This window comes from Saccopteryx leptura, chromosome 3, assembly GCF_036850995.1.
Source record: "Saccopteryx leptura isolate mSacLep1 chromosome 3, mSacLep1_pri_phased_curated, whole genome shotgun sequence".
Classification (NCBI taxonomy): Eukaryota; Metazoa; Chordata; class Mammalia; order Chiroptera; family Emballonuridae; genus Saccopteryx; species Saccopteryx leptura.
The window spans coordinates 288,315,931-288,329,492 of record NC_089505.1 but is presented as its reverse complement, the minus strand read 5'-3'; the positions used below and the strand labels follow the sequence as shown (position 1 = coordinate 288,329,492).

General features: G+C 48.7%; 1 protein-coding gene across 4 annotated transcripts; it reads right to left on the bottom strand.

The window, feature by feature from the left end:
• Window positions 1-98: 98 nt before the first annotated feature.
• On the bottom strand, window positions 99-13,126 carry CGREF1 (cell growth regulator with EF-hand domain 1). 4 transcript variants are annotated; one of them, XM_066378682.1, is made up of 6 exons: window positions 12,997-13,126; window positions 3,836-3,947; window positions 2,692-2,757; window positions 2,537-2,607; window positions 2,275-2,399; window positions 99-2,066 (listed from the first exon to the last, which is right to left on the bottom strand). In XM_066378682.1, the coding sequence occupies exons 2-6, from the start codon at window positions 3,940-3,942 to the stop codon at window positions 1,638-1,640; spliced, it is 798 nt and encodes a 265-aa protein (XP_066234779.1). In that variant the 5' UTR covers window positions 3,943-3,947; window positions 12,997-13,126; the 3' UTR covers window positions 99-1,637. The 4 variants fall into 4 exon arrangements, with proteins under 4 accessions (XP_066234779.1, XP_066234781.1, XP_066234780.1 ...); XM_066378684.1 differs by having other exon boundaries at window positions 3,836-3,926; XM_066378683.1 differs by lacking the exon at window positions 12,997-13,126 and adding an exon at window positions 12,772-12,987.
• Between the last annotated feature and the right edge of the window lie 436 nt (window positions 13,127-13,562).

Sequence of the window (13,562 nt, the reverse complement as noted above, 5' to 3'; positions counted from 1 at the left end):
TGTTTGTCCCTGATGTCCAAACTGCTCGGGCTGGCGCTTCTGGAGGCTTTGATGTCACAGTCCTTCTCTGTTTTGTTCCCATTCCCCCAGTTCATGTCCTCACCCAAGCCCAGAGGAGGAGCTGCCAAGCCCAGAGCAGAAGTACCCCAGGCTCGCCACCAGCTGTGCCGGTGACGGCGACAGTGACGGAGGCCCAGTTCAGGGATCAGTAGTGACAGGGAGCCTTCCTGACTAGGGAGGACACAAAACTCTGCACCCCAGGGAACATTCCAAAGCACCACAAATCATCAGAAAATCTCTTCTGGGCCCCTGTGCTGTCACAAGACTCCAGTTCCGCGGCCTCAGGAGTGACTCAGGCTGAGCCAACTTGACAGGCCAGCGGGCAGGAAGCCTACTCTGTGGTCTGGTGGGGCCTTTGCAGTCTAAAAATAGCTTCCCAGTGACTGCCCCAAAGCCTGGAAGCTTTGGAGCTGCCTTGAGTTAAGGCGGTGCCTCAGCTACAAATGTGACCCAGGATTTGGAGTGTTGCTGTCCCTGGGGGAGACCAGGGCTGAGGGCGTAGGGGAGTCTGGGACAGGGTGTGTGAGGCCACTGACAGACCTGAATTCAAACCTGCCTCTTAATTAGCTGTCTCACCTTGGGTACATTATTGAACACAATCTTCCTCAATTTCTTCATCTGTTAAATGGAGCTAATTCTGTCTAGTCATAGAATTATTATGAAGATAAAATCACACAATATACAAAATGCCCAGCATGATGCTGGTGTGCACTAGGCTCTCGATAAGGTAGTTACTGTTAATACCATTGTGTGTGTGATGGGGGGGTACAGGAAGATGGGGAAGATCGGCCCTGAGCTACAGGGGGGCAGTGGGTGTCTAAACACCAGGTGAGAGGGCCCCAGGGAGACAGGGAGAGGCTGAGTTCTCTTCCCTGGCTGCCTGCAGCTGGCCATGCCTAATGCTGTGCCCTGCTGTGTCTCAGCACCTGGGAAAGCGAATCCTTCCTCTTACAAGAGGCCAGCCCAGTCCCCAACCCCCTCTATCTCTGAGGCTGGCCGGTCTGGACCAGGAGACAGGTGGCCCAGGGGAATGGGTTCATTCAGTTCTTTATTGGTTGTCTTGGCCCTAAAGCTGCCCCTCAACTTAGGGTCTCCATGAGCTGCACAGAAAGACCTGCCACCTACTGGGACCAGGAAGGGGACACAGAGGTGGTCCTTGTCCCAGCATACACATACCACCCTTCGGAGCTTATGTTCTGGCACTGAGACTCCAGCGGTACAAACCTGTATCCTCATGGTTTAGATCAGGGGTCCCCAAACTACGGCCCATGGGCCTCATGCGGCCCCCTGAGGCCATTTATCCACCTCCGCTGCACTTCCGGAAGGGGCACCTCTTTCATTGGTGGTCAGTGAGAGGAGCATAGTTCCCATTGAAATACTGATCAGTTTGTTGATTTAAATTTACTTGTTCTTTATTTTAAATATTGTATTTGTTCCCGTTTTGTTTTTTTACTTTAAAATAAGATATGTGCAGTGTGCCTAGGGATTTGTTTATAGTTTTTTTTTATAGTCCGGCCCTCCAACGGTCTGAGGGACAGTGAACTGGCCCCCTGTGTAAAAAGTTTGGGAACCCTGGTTTAGATCTCATCATTCTCCAGTTGAATAGAATGAACCTCAAACTCATTTGGGTTGTTCTTAGACTCCAGTGTTTCCCCTGGAAGCTCTTCTGCTTCCTTTCCAGTGTCCCTGGCATCTGCCTGCCCCCCAGTCCCCCCTCCAGGGCCTGGGGCTTCTCCTCCAGCTCCCTGTACAGGCTCTGAGGACTCCTTTCTGGCTCCCACCTGTCCCCCAGCTTCTTCTCTGGGACCCAGAGCTTTCTGTGCTTCTTGTCTTGATGGGCTTTTAGCTAACAGGGACTGCCTCCCCAAATCTTGTGGCTCCAGGGGTTCTTTGTGCTCCAAGTGCCTTGGGGCCTCTCCTGGAAAGTTGATGAGCTCTGCAGGGGTCATGAGTCCATCCCCATTCAGGTCCTGGGTCTCGAGCACCTGGTCCACCACCAGGATCACCTGTGGAAGCACACAGTTGCCATGGGATCTGCAGTGACCAGAGATGTCTCCCAGAACCCTGGCTCCCCAACACCGCTCCCCCCATCCCTGTCATGCAGGCTTTGAGCATTCCCGGGGATTCACCAAAAGAGTCATGATGAAGAAGACCAAAGCCCCAGGGAGCTGGGTCTCCTTCACGGGAGAAGGGTCCCCCTCTAGCAGGGCTTACTGGGTTGGTGGTAGGAGAGTCGGCAGCTCCAGGGCTCAGAGCTGCTGTCAACATGGACAACAGCTCCAGGCCGTCCAGCTGTCCGCTCTGGTCATAGTCATGGATGGCAAAGAGGTAGAGCAGAACTAAGGAGAAGGAACTGGGTCAGAAGAGGCTTCAGGACAGGTGGAAGAGGCAGCAGGCAATGGGGTGGCCAAGGTCAGTCCCAGCTCTGGCTGCCCTGAGCCTCCTGTCCCCTGGCCCCATCAGCCCAGCCCCTCACCCTGCTCCCGGTTCATGTGCTCCGGCTCCTCTTCCATCCTCTCTAGTCCCTTTAGGTAGCTCTGTAGCAGTCTGACAGAAAAGTGGAAAATCAGCCCACCAGAGGCCAGTCTGCAGCCCAGGCCTCGTTCTCGGGCCCCCGACCAGCCTACTCACCGGAGCTGCTCCCTGCCTGGCTGGAAGGGGTTGAGGAGGGGCTGCTGGTGGACTTCAGGGTCCAGCCTGGAAGAGGGCAGGGGAGGGTCAGCCTTGCAGAGAGCCTTCCTGAGGGCCCCGCCTGCCAGCCTTCCACTCCCAAGCTCCTGGCAATGGCAATGTTCGCTCCCTAGGCCCAAAAGGAGTTACTCTCCCAAATCTCCCAAAACCCTGTAGGGAGGAGTCCCTTCTGTCTCCTAAAAAGCAGAACCTTACTCCCTGAGACCTGTGTTTGCCAATCCTTAGCTTCGATGGTAAGTGAAAACCCCATAAAACATCTGATTAGATAGAGGCCAGATGAGGCCACACCTAGTCCATACAAGTTGGAGACCCAAGAAAACAGTGCAGACCAGAGCAGGACAATGTTGATTGTGGCAACAGTTCTACTGTGATGCTGCGGCCAACGGGCAGGTCCCCAGCTGAGCTCAGAGGCACCACTCAGTTCGATACAGACCCGGTTTATACCATGACACGAACTGGACTCTGTTTTGCCCCAACCTGAGGGCTGATATGTTGGTGTGGAAGTTTGAATCTGCTTAGGGTCTCTTTGTCAGTATTTAAAGCTCAAGATTTGCTCTCAGTTCTGGACAAGGCTACCTGTTTGCCCAAGTCAACCCAGACCTGTGATGCCAGAGAGCTGGCAGAAGCTGCTGCAACAGCTTTGGTCACTGCTGTCAGCCCTCGCCGTTCCTGTGTCTGTCCCCCACCCCACCCAGCACACACACTGCATAGGTACAAGAGAGGTATTCGAAGAAAGTAGAAATGATATGCTAACGTCCTCTATTTCTTGGGAGTTCCCACTCTCAGGTCTTGACAAGAGGACTGCAGCCCCTTCCCGGCCATAGCTTCTTCCCTGTGCTTCGCACCTCACTGGAACTGAGCTTCTGGCTCCAAACGAGCCCAGCAAACACGTATTGCATGCCCACTTTGTGCAGGGTGCTCTAACAGACTCGAGGCCAAGAGGCTGAGGTGGGTGGGCAGGGACACAGAGGTTGGGGAGCATACACCCTAGTCTCCTGCCTCCCAGACGGGCCACCACACCCTTGGGTTCTCCAGAGACTCTCCTTGCTCGCAGCCCATGGCCCTGACCTCTGAATCCCGTTACCTGGTGGTTCCATCTTTGGGAGCAGCCTGACCCAAGGGCAGCAGCAGCAGCACTAACATTCTCATCGTCAAAGGTAACATCCTTCCTGGAACTAGAACAGGTAACATCCTTCCTAGGAGCAGAGTTAGGGAGTCAAGGAGAAGGGGTGTCTGCCACAGAGCGGGGGATCAGTGGGTTACACAGGAACATCTCTCCCTGCCTGTCCCTGCAGTCCAGGTGGCAGGATACACGAACATCAGTGATCCTCTGTGGAACTTACCCCAGATCCAGTGTGTCAAGTGCACAGAGACCTGCTCTCTGGTGGCAGTGGAGCTGTGAGCTGGAGCCACTTCCCACACCCCTTTCTCTTGCCCTGCAGCCCCCGAGGTGCTTGGAGTAGAGCAGTTTACATTTTATTTATTTATTTTAGGGGAAGAGGAAGGGAGAAGGAAGGAGACAAACATCGATTTGTTGTTTCACTTATTTATGTATTCATTGGTTGATTCTTGTATGTGCCCTGACTGGGGAACAAGCCCACCACCTTGGCCTATTAGGGATGACGCTCTAACCAACTGAGTACCCGGCCAGGACCTGGAGTGGTGGCCCCTCACCCTACAAAAATCAATAAATGAAATCTTTAAAAAAATCCTCATGGAAGAACAACTCAAAAAAGGCTGACTCTTTGAAATGGGTAGAGATCGAAAACACAACAAACCAGGGTCAAATCAACAGTGGCCCCAGGAACTGCTGTTCCTGTAAGTGCAAATAGGAAACCAGATACCAATTTGAAGGAAAAACAAAAACTTCCCCTTAGATCTACATAGTGTGGGCCCATTGGCAAGACAGTCACTTGATTATATGTAAACAGTCAAATAGAGAGAGGCTCAATCACAGAGCATGAAGGTTGATTAGTCCCAGGTGTATGTACGTATCATGTGAATTCCTGAGGACGCAGGTGCCCACCTAAGCTGAGGCCTGAGACCCCACATCCATCTCTAGGCAGACAAATCACTGGGTGCTTGGTCGAGGCAGAGAATCAGGAACACTCTGAAATAATGCGCAACACACTGGCTGGCACCAAATTTTCCTGGAGGAAAGTTCATAGCTTTCAGCAGATTCTCAGATTGTTTCATGACAAGGTTCAGAACCACTGCAAGGGGAAACATCAGCTTCCTAAGAGATGTGGAAGAGCAGGCATGTCTGAGAGAATGCTAGTAAAAGTTCCCATGGAAGTAACTCCAGAGCTGGATAGAAATAGAAAGTGTCTTTTCAAATGCAATGAATTGGCAAGAAATTAAGAAGAGCACAGTGAAACCAGTAATCCTGAGGAAAACTCAGTTTGAAGTTAGATTTTGCCTTAAGAATATCTGCCAAGTCTGACCAGGTGGTGGCACAGTGGATAGAGCGTCGGACTGGGATGCGGAGGACCCAGGTTCGAGACACCGAGGTCGCCAGCTTGAGCGCGGGCTCATCTGGTTTGAGCAAAAAGCTCACCAGCTTGGACCCAAGGTCGCTGGCTCGAGCAAGGGGTTACTCTGTCTGCTGTCACTCCATGGTCAAGGCACATATGAGAAAGCAATCAATGAACAACTAAGGTGTTGCAATAAAAAACTGATGATTGATGCTTCTCATCTCTCTCCATTCCTGTCTGTCTGTCCCTATCTATCCTTCTCTCTGACTCTCTCTGTCTCTGTAAAAAACAACAAAAAAAAGAGTATCTGCCAAACAAAGCCCCGGTGAACTTGAGCTATGGGTGTGAGTGCTTTGTGCAATGGAGGAGGCCAGAGAGAAAACGTGGACCCACGCAATGCGAGGCAACTAATAGGAGATTACCTACAGAAAGCTGGGATTCAAACAGCTCAACTCTCAATCTAAGGGTGAACATGAAGTTAATGTGCCCTGAAGAAGGGCAGCACAGAGTCATGCTTATTTTGACATTGGTGCTGGGTAGAAAGGAGAAAAATACCTTCCCTGAGAATCTGTAATAAGCCTGCTCTAATGTGGGTTTGAGGCCAAATTAATGCTTCCCCTGTGGTTCAGAAACCTAGAGCACGTAATTTATTTTGAAGTGATGGCTGGTTGATAGTACCCCCAGCTGACTGACAAAAGAAAATGTACACCTTGTCTGAGGAACACAACTTCAGCAACTCCATTACAGGGCTCAGCACACTTCCGTAAGGTTTTAAGGAGCGTGAACTCACAGCCGAAAAGTCATAAACATGTAAGGAAATATGACACTGTGAGTAAGAGCCAGCCAAACAACAGCAGACAAAACCAGGCTTGCAAGGACTGAAGATACTGTAATTATTACTGAATATGAAGAATATTTAATACGCTTTAAGAAACTCAAGAGCAGCTTTAAACTATGAAAAAGGAATAAGAGCTAAAAACGACCAAGAAGTCCTGGCCAGCTGGCTCAGTGGTAATACATTGGCCCAGTGTGTGGATGTCTCGGGTTTAATTCCCGGTCAGGGAACAGAGGAGAAGTGCCCATCAGCTTCTCCACCTTTCCCCCTCTCTTTTCCTCTATGTCTCTCTTCCCTTGCCGCAGCCAAGGCTCCATTGGAGCAAAGTTGGCCCGGGCACTGAGGATGGCTCCATGGCCTCCGTCTCAGGCGTTAGAATGGCTCTGGTTGCAATGAAGCAACTCTCCAGATGAACAGAGCATCACCCCCTGGTGGGCATGCAGGGTGGATCCCTGTGGGGGGGCATACGGGAGTCTGTCTCTGCCTCCCTGCTTCTCACTTCCAGAGGTGGGGAGGGGAATGACCAAGAAGATGAACCAGATGTAACTTATACAAATATAAAGAACAGATTGATTTTTAAAATGCAATGAATGTGTTAAACACATTGAATACAGATGATGTGAGAATTAATGAACTGGAAAATAGATCTGAATAAACTATTCGGAATATTTATTCAGTTCGTGGAGGAGGAAGAAATTTCCTCTACCCTTAAGGTTCTTCTAACTTCTGATAACCAAACAGACATGAGACAGATTAGCAAGAGAAAATAACAAAATTTAATACAGATATATGTATGGAAACCCCACATACATGAGACAGAGACCTCATATGCACGGAAGGGTCAGAGACAGAAAGGGGGACAGATATATAAGACATTCTTAGCTAGGGAAACGTTCATGCACCTTGGGGGCTCCAAAGGGCCATTGCAGAATAAGAAGAGGAGATGTTTAGTAAATAGAAGTTTGTCCCGTCTTATACATATGTCAAAGAGATTATGTCTGATAATCTCCCATGATGGGCAAGGCCTCTACTTCAAAATCTTCCAGGTCATCAAGAGAAAGGCAGAAGTTTCTCCCTAGCCACAGTTCAAGTTTCCCTTAGCAAAACAATCCACACACCACAGAAGTATATCTCGGGTGACTAGCTCTGACTAAGTTCATTGAGCCAGAGACATAGAAAATATTTTTAAAAGCTTAAGTGGCATGAAGGAGGAGGAGTTAATGGAGAAAATTGGATAGAAGCAGTATTTGAAGAAATAACAGTTGAGATTTTCTCAGTATGTTGCAAAACGTTAATATTCCAATCCAAGAAGCCCAACAATCCCAGGCAGATTAAATAAACAGAAATACATACCTAAAGCTTTTGTGAAACTAAAGAACACCAAATTTTAATAGTCTGATAATCATTAAAGAAATTAAATAATCAGTGAGTATTAACCTATATTGTTTGAGGAATTATAAACCTGAACTGTTCCTAGAGCACAATCTGCAAATGTGTATTATTGTCATGAAACTCTGATCCAATAATACCATCCTGGGGATTACATAAAGAAGAACATAAACGGGAAAGAAGTTATACGGGTATTTATAACTGTGCTATTAATATTAGTCCAAGAAATATAGACAAGTCCAAGCTCTAACATTTAAGCAATGGTTAAGCAAATCATATTATGTGACAGAGCTATCAAACATGATAAAAATTTCAAACTCAAAAGTTTTAAAGGAAAAATGGACAAATTTCTGTATATCAAAAGTTTAAACTTCTGTATCATGAAAGATACCACAGATGAAGTTCAAGGAGACAAGTTATAACGGACTAGAGGGAATTCAACGAGGGCTCAAGGCTACCTGCGTTCTCAGTAGGAGGGAGCTCAACACCATCTGGGCCTCAGAAAGGGCTGGAAGACAGAATCTTCATAGAAAGCCCCTGGAACCTAACCTGTGGTGGTGCAGTGCATAAAGCACGACCTGGAACACTGAGGTTATGGGTTCGAATCCCTAGGCTTGCCCAGTCAAGGCACATAGAGAAAGCAACTACTACGAGTAGATGCTTTCTGCTTCTTCCCCTTCTTTCTCTCTCTCCCTCTCCTTCTTTCTCTCTCTTTCTCTCCCTCTCCTCTCTCCAAAATCAATAAATAAAATATTTTTTTTAAAAAAACAACAACTGCCGCCTGACCTGTGGTGGCGCAGTGGATAAAGCATCAACGTGGAAATGCTGAGGTTGCCGGTTCGGAACCCTGGGCTGCCTGGTCAGGGCACATATAGGAGTTGATGCTTCCAGCTCCTCCCCCCTTCTCTCTCTCTGTCTCTCTTTCCTCTCTCTCTCTTTCTCTCTCTCCTCTCTAAAAATAAATTAAAAAAAAACACACAAAAAACAAAAAAACTGCCTGACCTGTGGTGGCGCAGTTGATAAAGCATCAACCTGGAACATTGAGGTCACTGGTTCGAAACCCTGGGCTTGCCCGGTCAAGGCACATATGGCACTTGATGCTTCCTGCTCCTCCCCCTTCTCTCTCTTTCTCTCTTTCTCATTCTCTCTCTCTGTCCTCTCAAAAATAAATAAATAAAAATAATAAAATAAAATTTATATAAAACAACAACAACAACAACTCCTGGATACAGAGTGGAAATCCAAGAACTGTAGTGAATGTGCCTGATCTGGGAGGATTACAGAGAAGACCCTGCCCACAGAGCACCTGCGTGGTTAGGAAGCAATGGCTGCAGGCACCTCACCCAGTGCTCTGTATTCAGTGCTACTGGCTTGAGGGTTCCAGGCTCTAAGGTGGAAGAGAGTTGTAAATGGGCTGAGAGGGCCAGCTGGCCAGAAGGAGAATGCCAAAAAGTATGAACCATGGAGCTGGATGCCACAGAGGACACCATAGGAAGCATAATCAGAAGTTAAGACCTTGGTGACAAAGACCAGGAAGGCGAGCATCTGTAGGGAAGGAAAGTGTAAATATACGTTTGTAGAATAAGGATAAATGGTATTTGTTTCTTTAATACTTATTGAGCACCTACTATATGTGTGGCATTATCTTATAAATTAGAATAAAGCTGAATTATTTTCTTCTTGAAAATATATACGTAGGAAAATATACAAATGTTAAAATGATGAAGAAAAAGGCAGAGAAACACAGAAATGCTAAGGAACAGATAAATAGAATAATTCAAAGTTTAACAGCCCCAGGCTGCCTAACGTCAAATCCAGGCTCTATAACTCCCTAGCTGTGTGACTTCTGTGTTTCAGGTTCTCCACCTGTAACCTCTCACGGGGCGGGTCAGCTTAAATGAGACAAGATATATAAAGCACAATGCCTGGCCTTTTTCCTTCCAGAAGTTTTCCTGGACTGCTCAGCAGTGACTTCACACAGACCCACCATCCTGGTCTCCCCATCTGACTACCATCTAATTGCTTTCTCCTCCTCATCTGATTATTGCCAGGACCTAGGCCAACAGGAGGCACTGAAGTAATTTAAATTCCTCAGAGCTGTCAAAAGCTATTATTCAGGTTTAATATATCATCCACTAGCAGTTGCCTTCTACAAGAGGACAAAGAATACCTCTGGTCGCAGTTCAGGCACAGAGGGGAAGCATCCCTCAGATCTCACTAACCTACTCACTCATGAGGCCAACTCTGCTGATGTGAAAAAACAGGCCTACAAGTTCTCTGACACTCCATCCCACAAAAGCTCTAACCTAATTCACCTTTCCTTGCATATGAGCTGGACTTAAATGACTCACTTCTTATGAACAGCTGAATAATGTGGCATGACTTCCAAATCAGTTAGAAAAGGTGACAGCATGCACCTGGTCCTGGTTCTCTCTCCTTCTCTCCCTCTATCCTCTTTCCCTCTCTCCTTCCTTCCCTCTCTCCCTCTCTGGACATGCAGATATGCACCTCTGGAGGCCTGAGCCACCATGGAAGAGGTCTGGCATCCCTGAAACCGCCATGCTGGAAAGGCCAAGTGGAGACAACTCGCAGACAGAGATGCCTGTGGAGCCCCAGCCATTCTGGCCTCCAGCTGCTCACACCTCCCCAGCCTAGGGACCACACAGGTGAGAGAGTGAACCTTCAGGTGACTCCAGCCCTGAGCCTTCAAGCTGCCTCAGCCAACACAGAATGGAGCAGCCCTCCCCAGACTGTACACTTATGAGCAAAGTCAATGCTACTGGGTTCAGCCACTAAGTTTTGAGGTGATCTGTTAAGTTGTCACAGTAATTAGAACTGATTTCATGGGAATGTGGCCTGCTCTAGAATGGGCCTTGGGCTTAGTCTAATGCTCAGCTCTCACCATATTGAAATTTTTTATCTTATTTTTGTATTGGGCTCTGAGAAGTATGTACCTGGTCCTGAACCCTGTCTGCATAAATTACTACCACTATCCTTGACTTGGTCCTATGTCTCTGTCACGCTAATGCAGCTATTCAGTATGTGCCATCGACAGAGAACAGAGAGCTTTGGAACCAGCCAGATTTAGGTTCAAATCCCAGCCTCGCCATAGACTGTCTGTGTGACCTTGGGTAAGTTAATTATCCTCACTAAACTTTATCTGTGTAATGGAGAGAGTACTTATATCACAGGGTGACAGTGAATATAATTGGATAATGAATTATTTCTTGTTCATCTAATGCAATAGTCTTTCATTCTTGTCCCTGCCTTTGCTATCTTCTCCATTTAAAGAACCTTACACACCCACAATAGATTAGTCTTCCTTTGCTAGAACTCCACTGCTCCAAAACCTGCAGTGGTTCCCTATTTCTATTACAGTCCAGACTCCTTACTTGGGCATTCAAAGCCTTTTACAATCAGGTATCAAGTTACCATTTAAGAGCCCTGGCCAGTTAGTGCAGTCAGTTAAGAATGTAGTCCCAAGACAAGGTTGCAGGCTCTATCTCCGGTCAGGGCATACATGTGAAGCAACCAAAAAATGCGCATCTGAGTGGAACAACAAATGCTTTCCTTCCCCCTCCCCACTCTCCTTCTTCTTCTTTCGATTTCTCTAAAAATCAATAAAAATTAAGCCCTGACCAGATCGCTTGGTTGGTTGGAGTGTCCTCCCCGAGCATGAGGTTGCCAGTTCAATTCCCCGGTCAGGGCATGGCAGCAGCTGGATGTTCCTATCTCTCTCCCTGCCTCTCTCAAAAAAATAAAAATTAAAAATTTCCCATGTTAGACTCATCTGCCAGTGCTTCATCACACTGACTGCCTCAGACGGCGGTAGTGGACTCCCTAGGCGCACTTTGCAGTGCTTTGCCCGAGCTGTTTCACCCTCTTCCTTGAATACTCTGGGCCCTCATGACAACCTTGCATTCCGGTTGTAGTCCACTTCACAAACTTAAATTCATGCATGTGGATTTTTAGTGTCACCTAAGTAGTAGTCTCTCAAGTAATGCTTCCAACTGTGACATTTTTAGTGCAGGTAACTCACCTTCCTCTGTTATTTAAAGGAAGTCAGGCTAAGGCACTTCAGTAATGGTAATGAGTTGAGGTAGGCATAATGTGATTTGTTCACATACATTTCTAAGCATTTACAATGCTTTTGGAAGCAACAGAAATAAAGCAATTACTGAACCGCTGTCTGTCAAATAAAAATGTTCCTGCCTGGCCAGGTAGCTCAGTTGATTAGAATGTCACCCCAATAAGCCAAGGTTGCAGGTTTGATCCCTGGTCAGGGCATATGTAAGAATCAACCAATGAATACATAGGACAATGAATTGATGTGTTTTTTTCTCTCTCTCAAAATCAATAAATATTTTTAAATGTTCCTAACCATTTTCTCTAACTATAATGTATACAAACATAATTTACCCTATGACCACATGAAAGCCACCACAACTGGCAGTTGACAGCTGTGATGTAATTCAAGAAAGTTATTCACATCCTACACATGCACACTCACATTCTCAATAACACTTTGGCCTCTGATTTCTTCAGGCCTTTGCACCAGTGCATGAGAGGTACGCAGGCCTTGGGGTGAGAACTGCGATCAAATCCTGCCTCTCACAGTGCTAATAGTGTGGTCTAGGCACTTGTCTAAATGCCTGTGGGCTCTGGGATCTTCATTTTATAAAACGGGCTAGCAGTGTCAATCTTGTAGGGGCACAGGAAGGATGCCAGGGGATAATGTCGGTTAAATGGCTGGCAGCAAGCAGATGCTTCTTGAGTTGGTCAGAGGCTCTAGGATGTGGCAGAGGGCTTTTATCTTGCATAACTCCCCATGCAGTGCAAAAATTTCTTCTAGAACCTCCCTGTCGATGGCCATTGAGCCTTCACTTGACTTTCCAGAATGGAAGCCTAGCACCTCACAGGGCATCCATTCCACTCCTGGCTAATCCTGTCAGGAAGTTATTCAGAACTGACTCCTCTCCCTTAGTTTCTCTCTCTGTTGCCTCCCATGCCTGTCAGCACTCCCCCACCCCACCCCACCCTCCCACCATCCTACCCCACCCCTCCCACCCCTGCCCAAGAGAAGAGGCAGTGGCTACACAGTCAAAGGGGTCCCACACCTGAGCTGGGCTCCATCTGCCACTGCCAGTGATAACCTGGCCCCTCCCTGGTCCCCCTTTTCTTCATCTGTCAACTCCTGTCAGCCCTCCTCTCCCCACAGCTGTCAGAGTGACAAATGAGACAACCGGAGCAAAAAGCACTTGGATAATTGTAAAACCTCATCATCCCACAGAGGGAGTCCAGGTTTTCCACCCCTGCCTCTACCTGCTCTCAGGGGTGACCTCCTCCCGGGAGGTGCCGAGTGGCGAAGGCCAGCGCGGCGGCGGCGGCTGAGCCGCGGGGATGCAGAGCGACTGCACCTTCAGCATCCAGACTCAGAGGCCGGAGGCCGTGGGCCCGCGGGTCCGCCCCCAGCGCGGCACGTCCCGCTGCCGGTGGTGAGGGTCCCGGCCACCCCCGCCCGCCGGCCCGGGGCGGGGATCGACCCACCTGCGGCAGCGCGGCGAGGCTCAGGCTGCGGGCCGGCTTCGGCGTCGCCCGGGACTGCGCGCCAAGCTCCTCGCCGCCCGGCCCTCCCCTGGGCAGCTCCACGTGGCCGCTCCACGTCGCCCTCCCGGCTGCAGCCGCCGCCCTAGCCGGGGCAGAGTCCTGAGCGCCAGCCGGAGGGCACGGCAGCCGCCCCGCCCTGACCGCGGTAGCCTCTGCCAGTCTTCCTCCCCGCGAGTGTGTGTGCGTGTGTGTGTGTGTCTGTGTGACACAGATAACTAGAGAGACAGAGACAAAGAGAGCTGGCGAGGATGCTGTGTATTAGAAGCATGTTTAGCTGTGGTGATGCTGTGGGTGCCCCTGCCTGCAGGGACCCAGATGTGTGTGACAAGACAGACTAACTTACTGTTGGTTTGTGTGATTGTGATTGGTGTATGTGGCTGTGTGTTTGAGGAACTTGTGACACAGAGGGGCATTTTGTGTCACCTTGTCTACAGTGTGCTAGTACAGAGTTGGAAGAGTATGGTCACTGTGTGACTGATTGTCTGACGTGTGCTGGTACCGGAGGA

What these genes read in the sequence shown, in the direction of transcription:
- CGREF1 (XM_066378682.1), bottom strand. Translation starts at nt 3,942, where the DNA reads ATGTTACCTGTTCTAGTTCCAGGAAGGATGTTACCTTTGACGATGAGA. An exon ending in CCCAAAGATGGAACCACCAG is followed by an intron (nt 2,758 to 3,835) that starts GTAACGGGATTC and finishes GCCCTCTTCCAG; the next exon opens with GCTGGACCCTGAAGTCCACC. An exon ending in CCAGGCAGGGAGCAGCTCCG is followed by an intron (nt 2,608 to 2,691) that starts GTGAGTAGGCTG and finishes CTTTTCTGTCAG; the next exon opens with ACTGCTACAGAGCTACCTAA.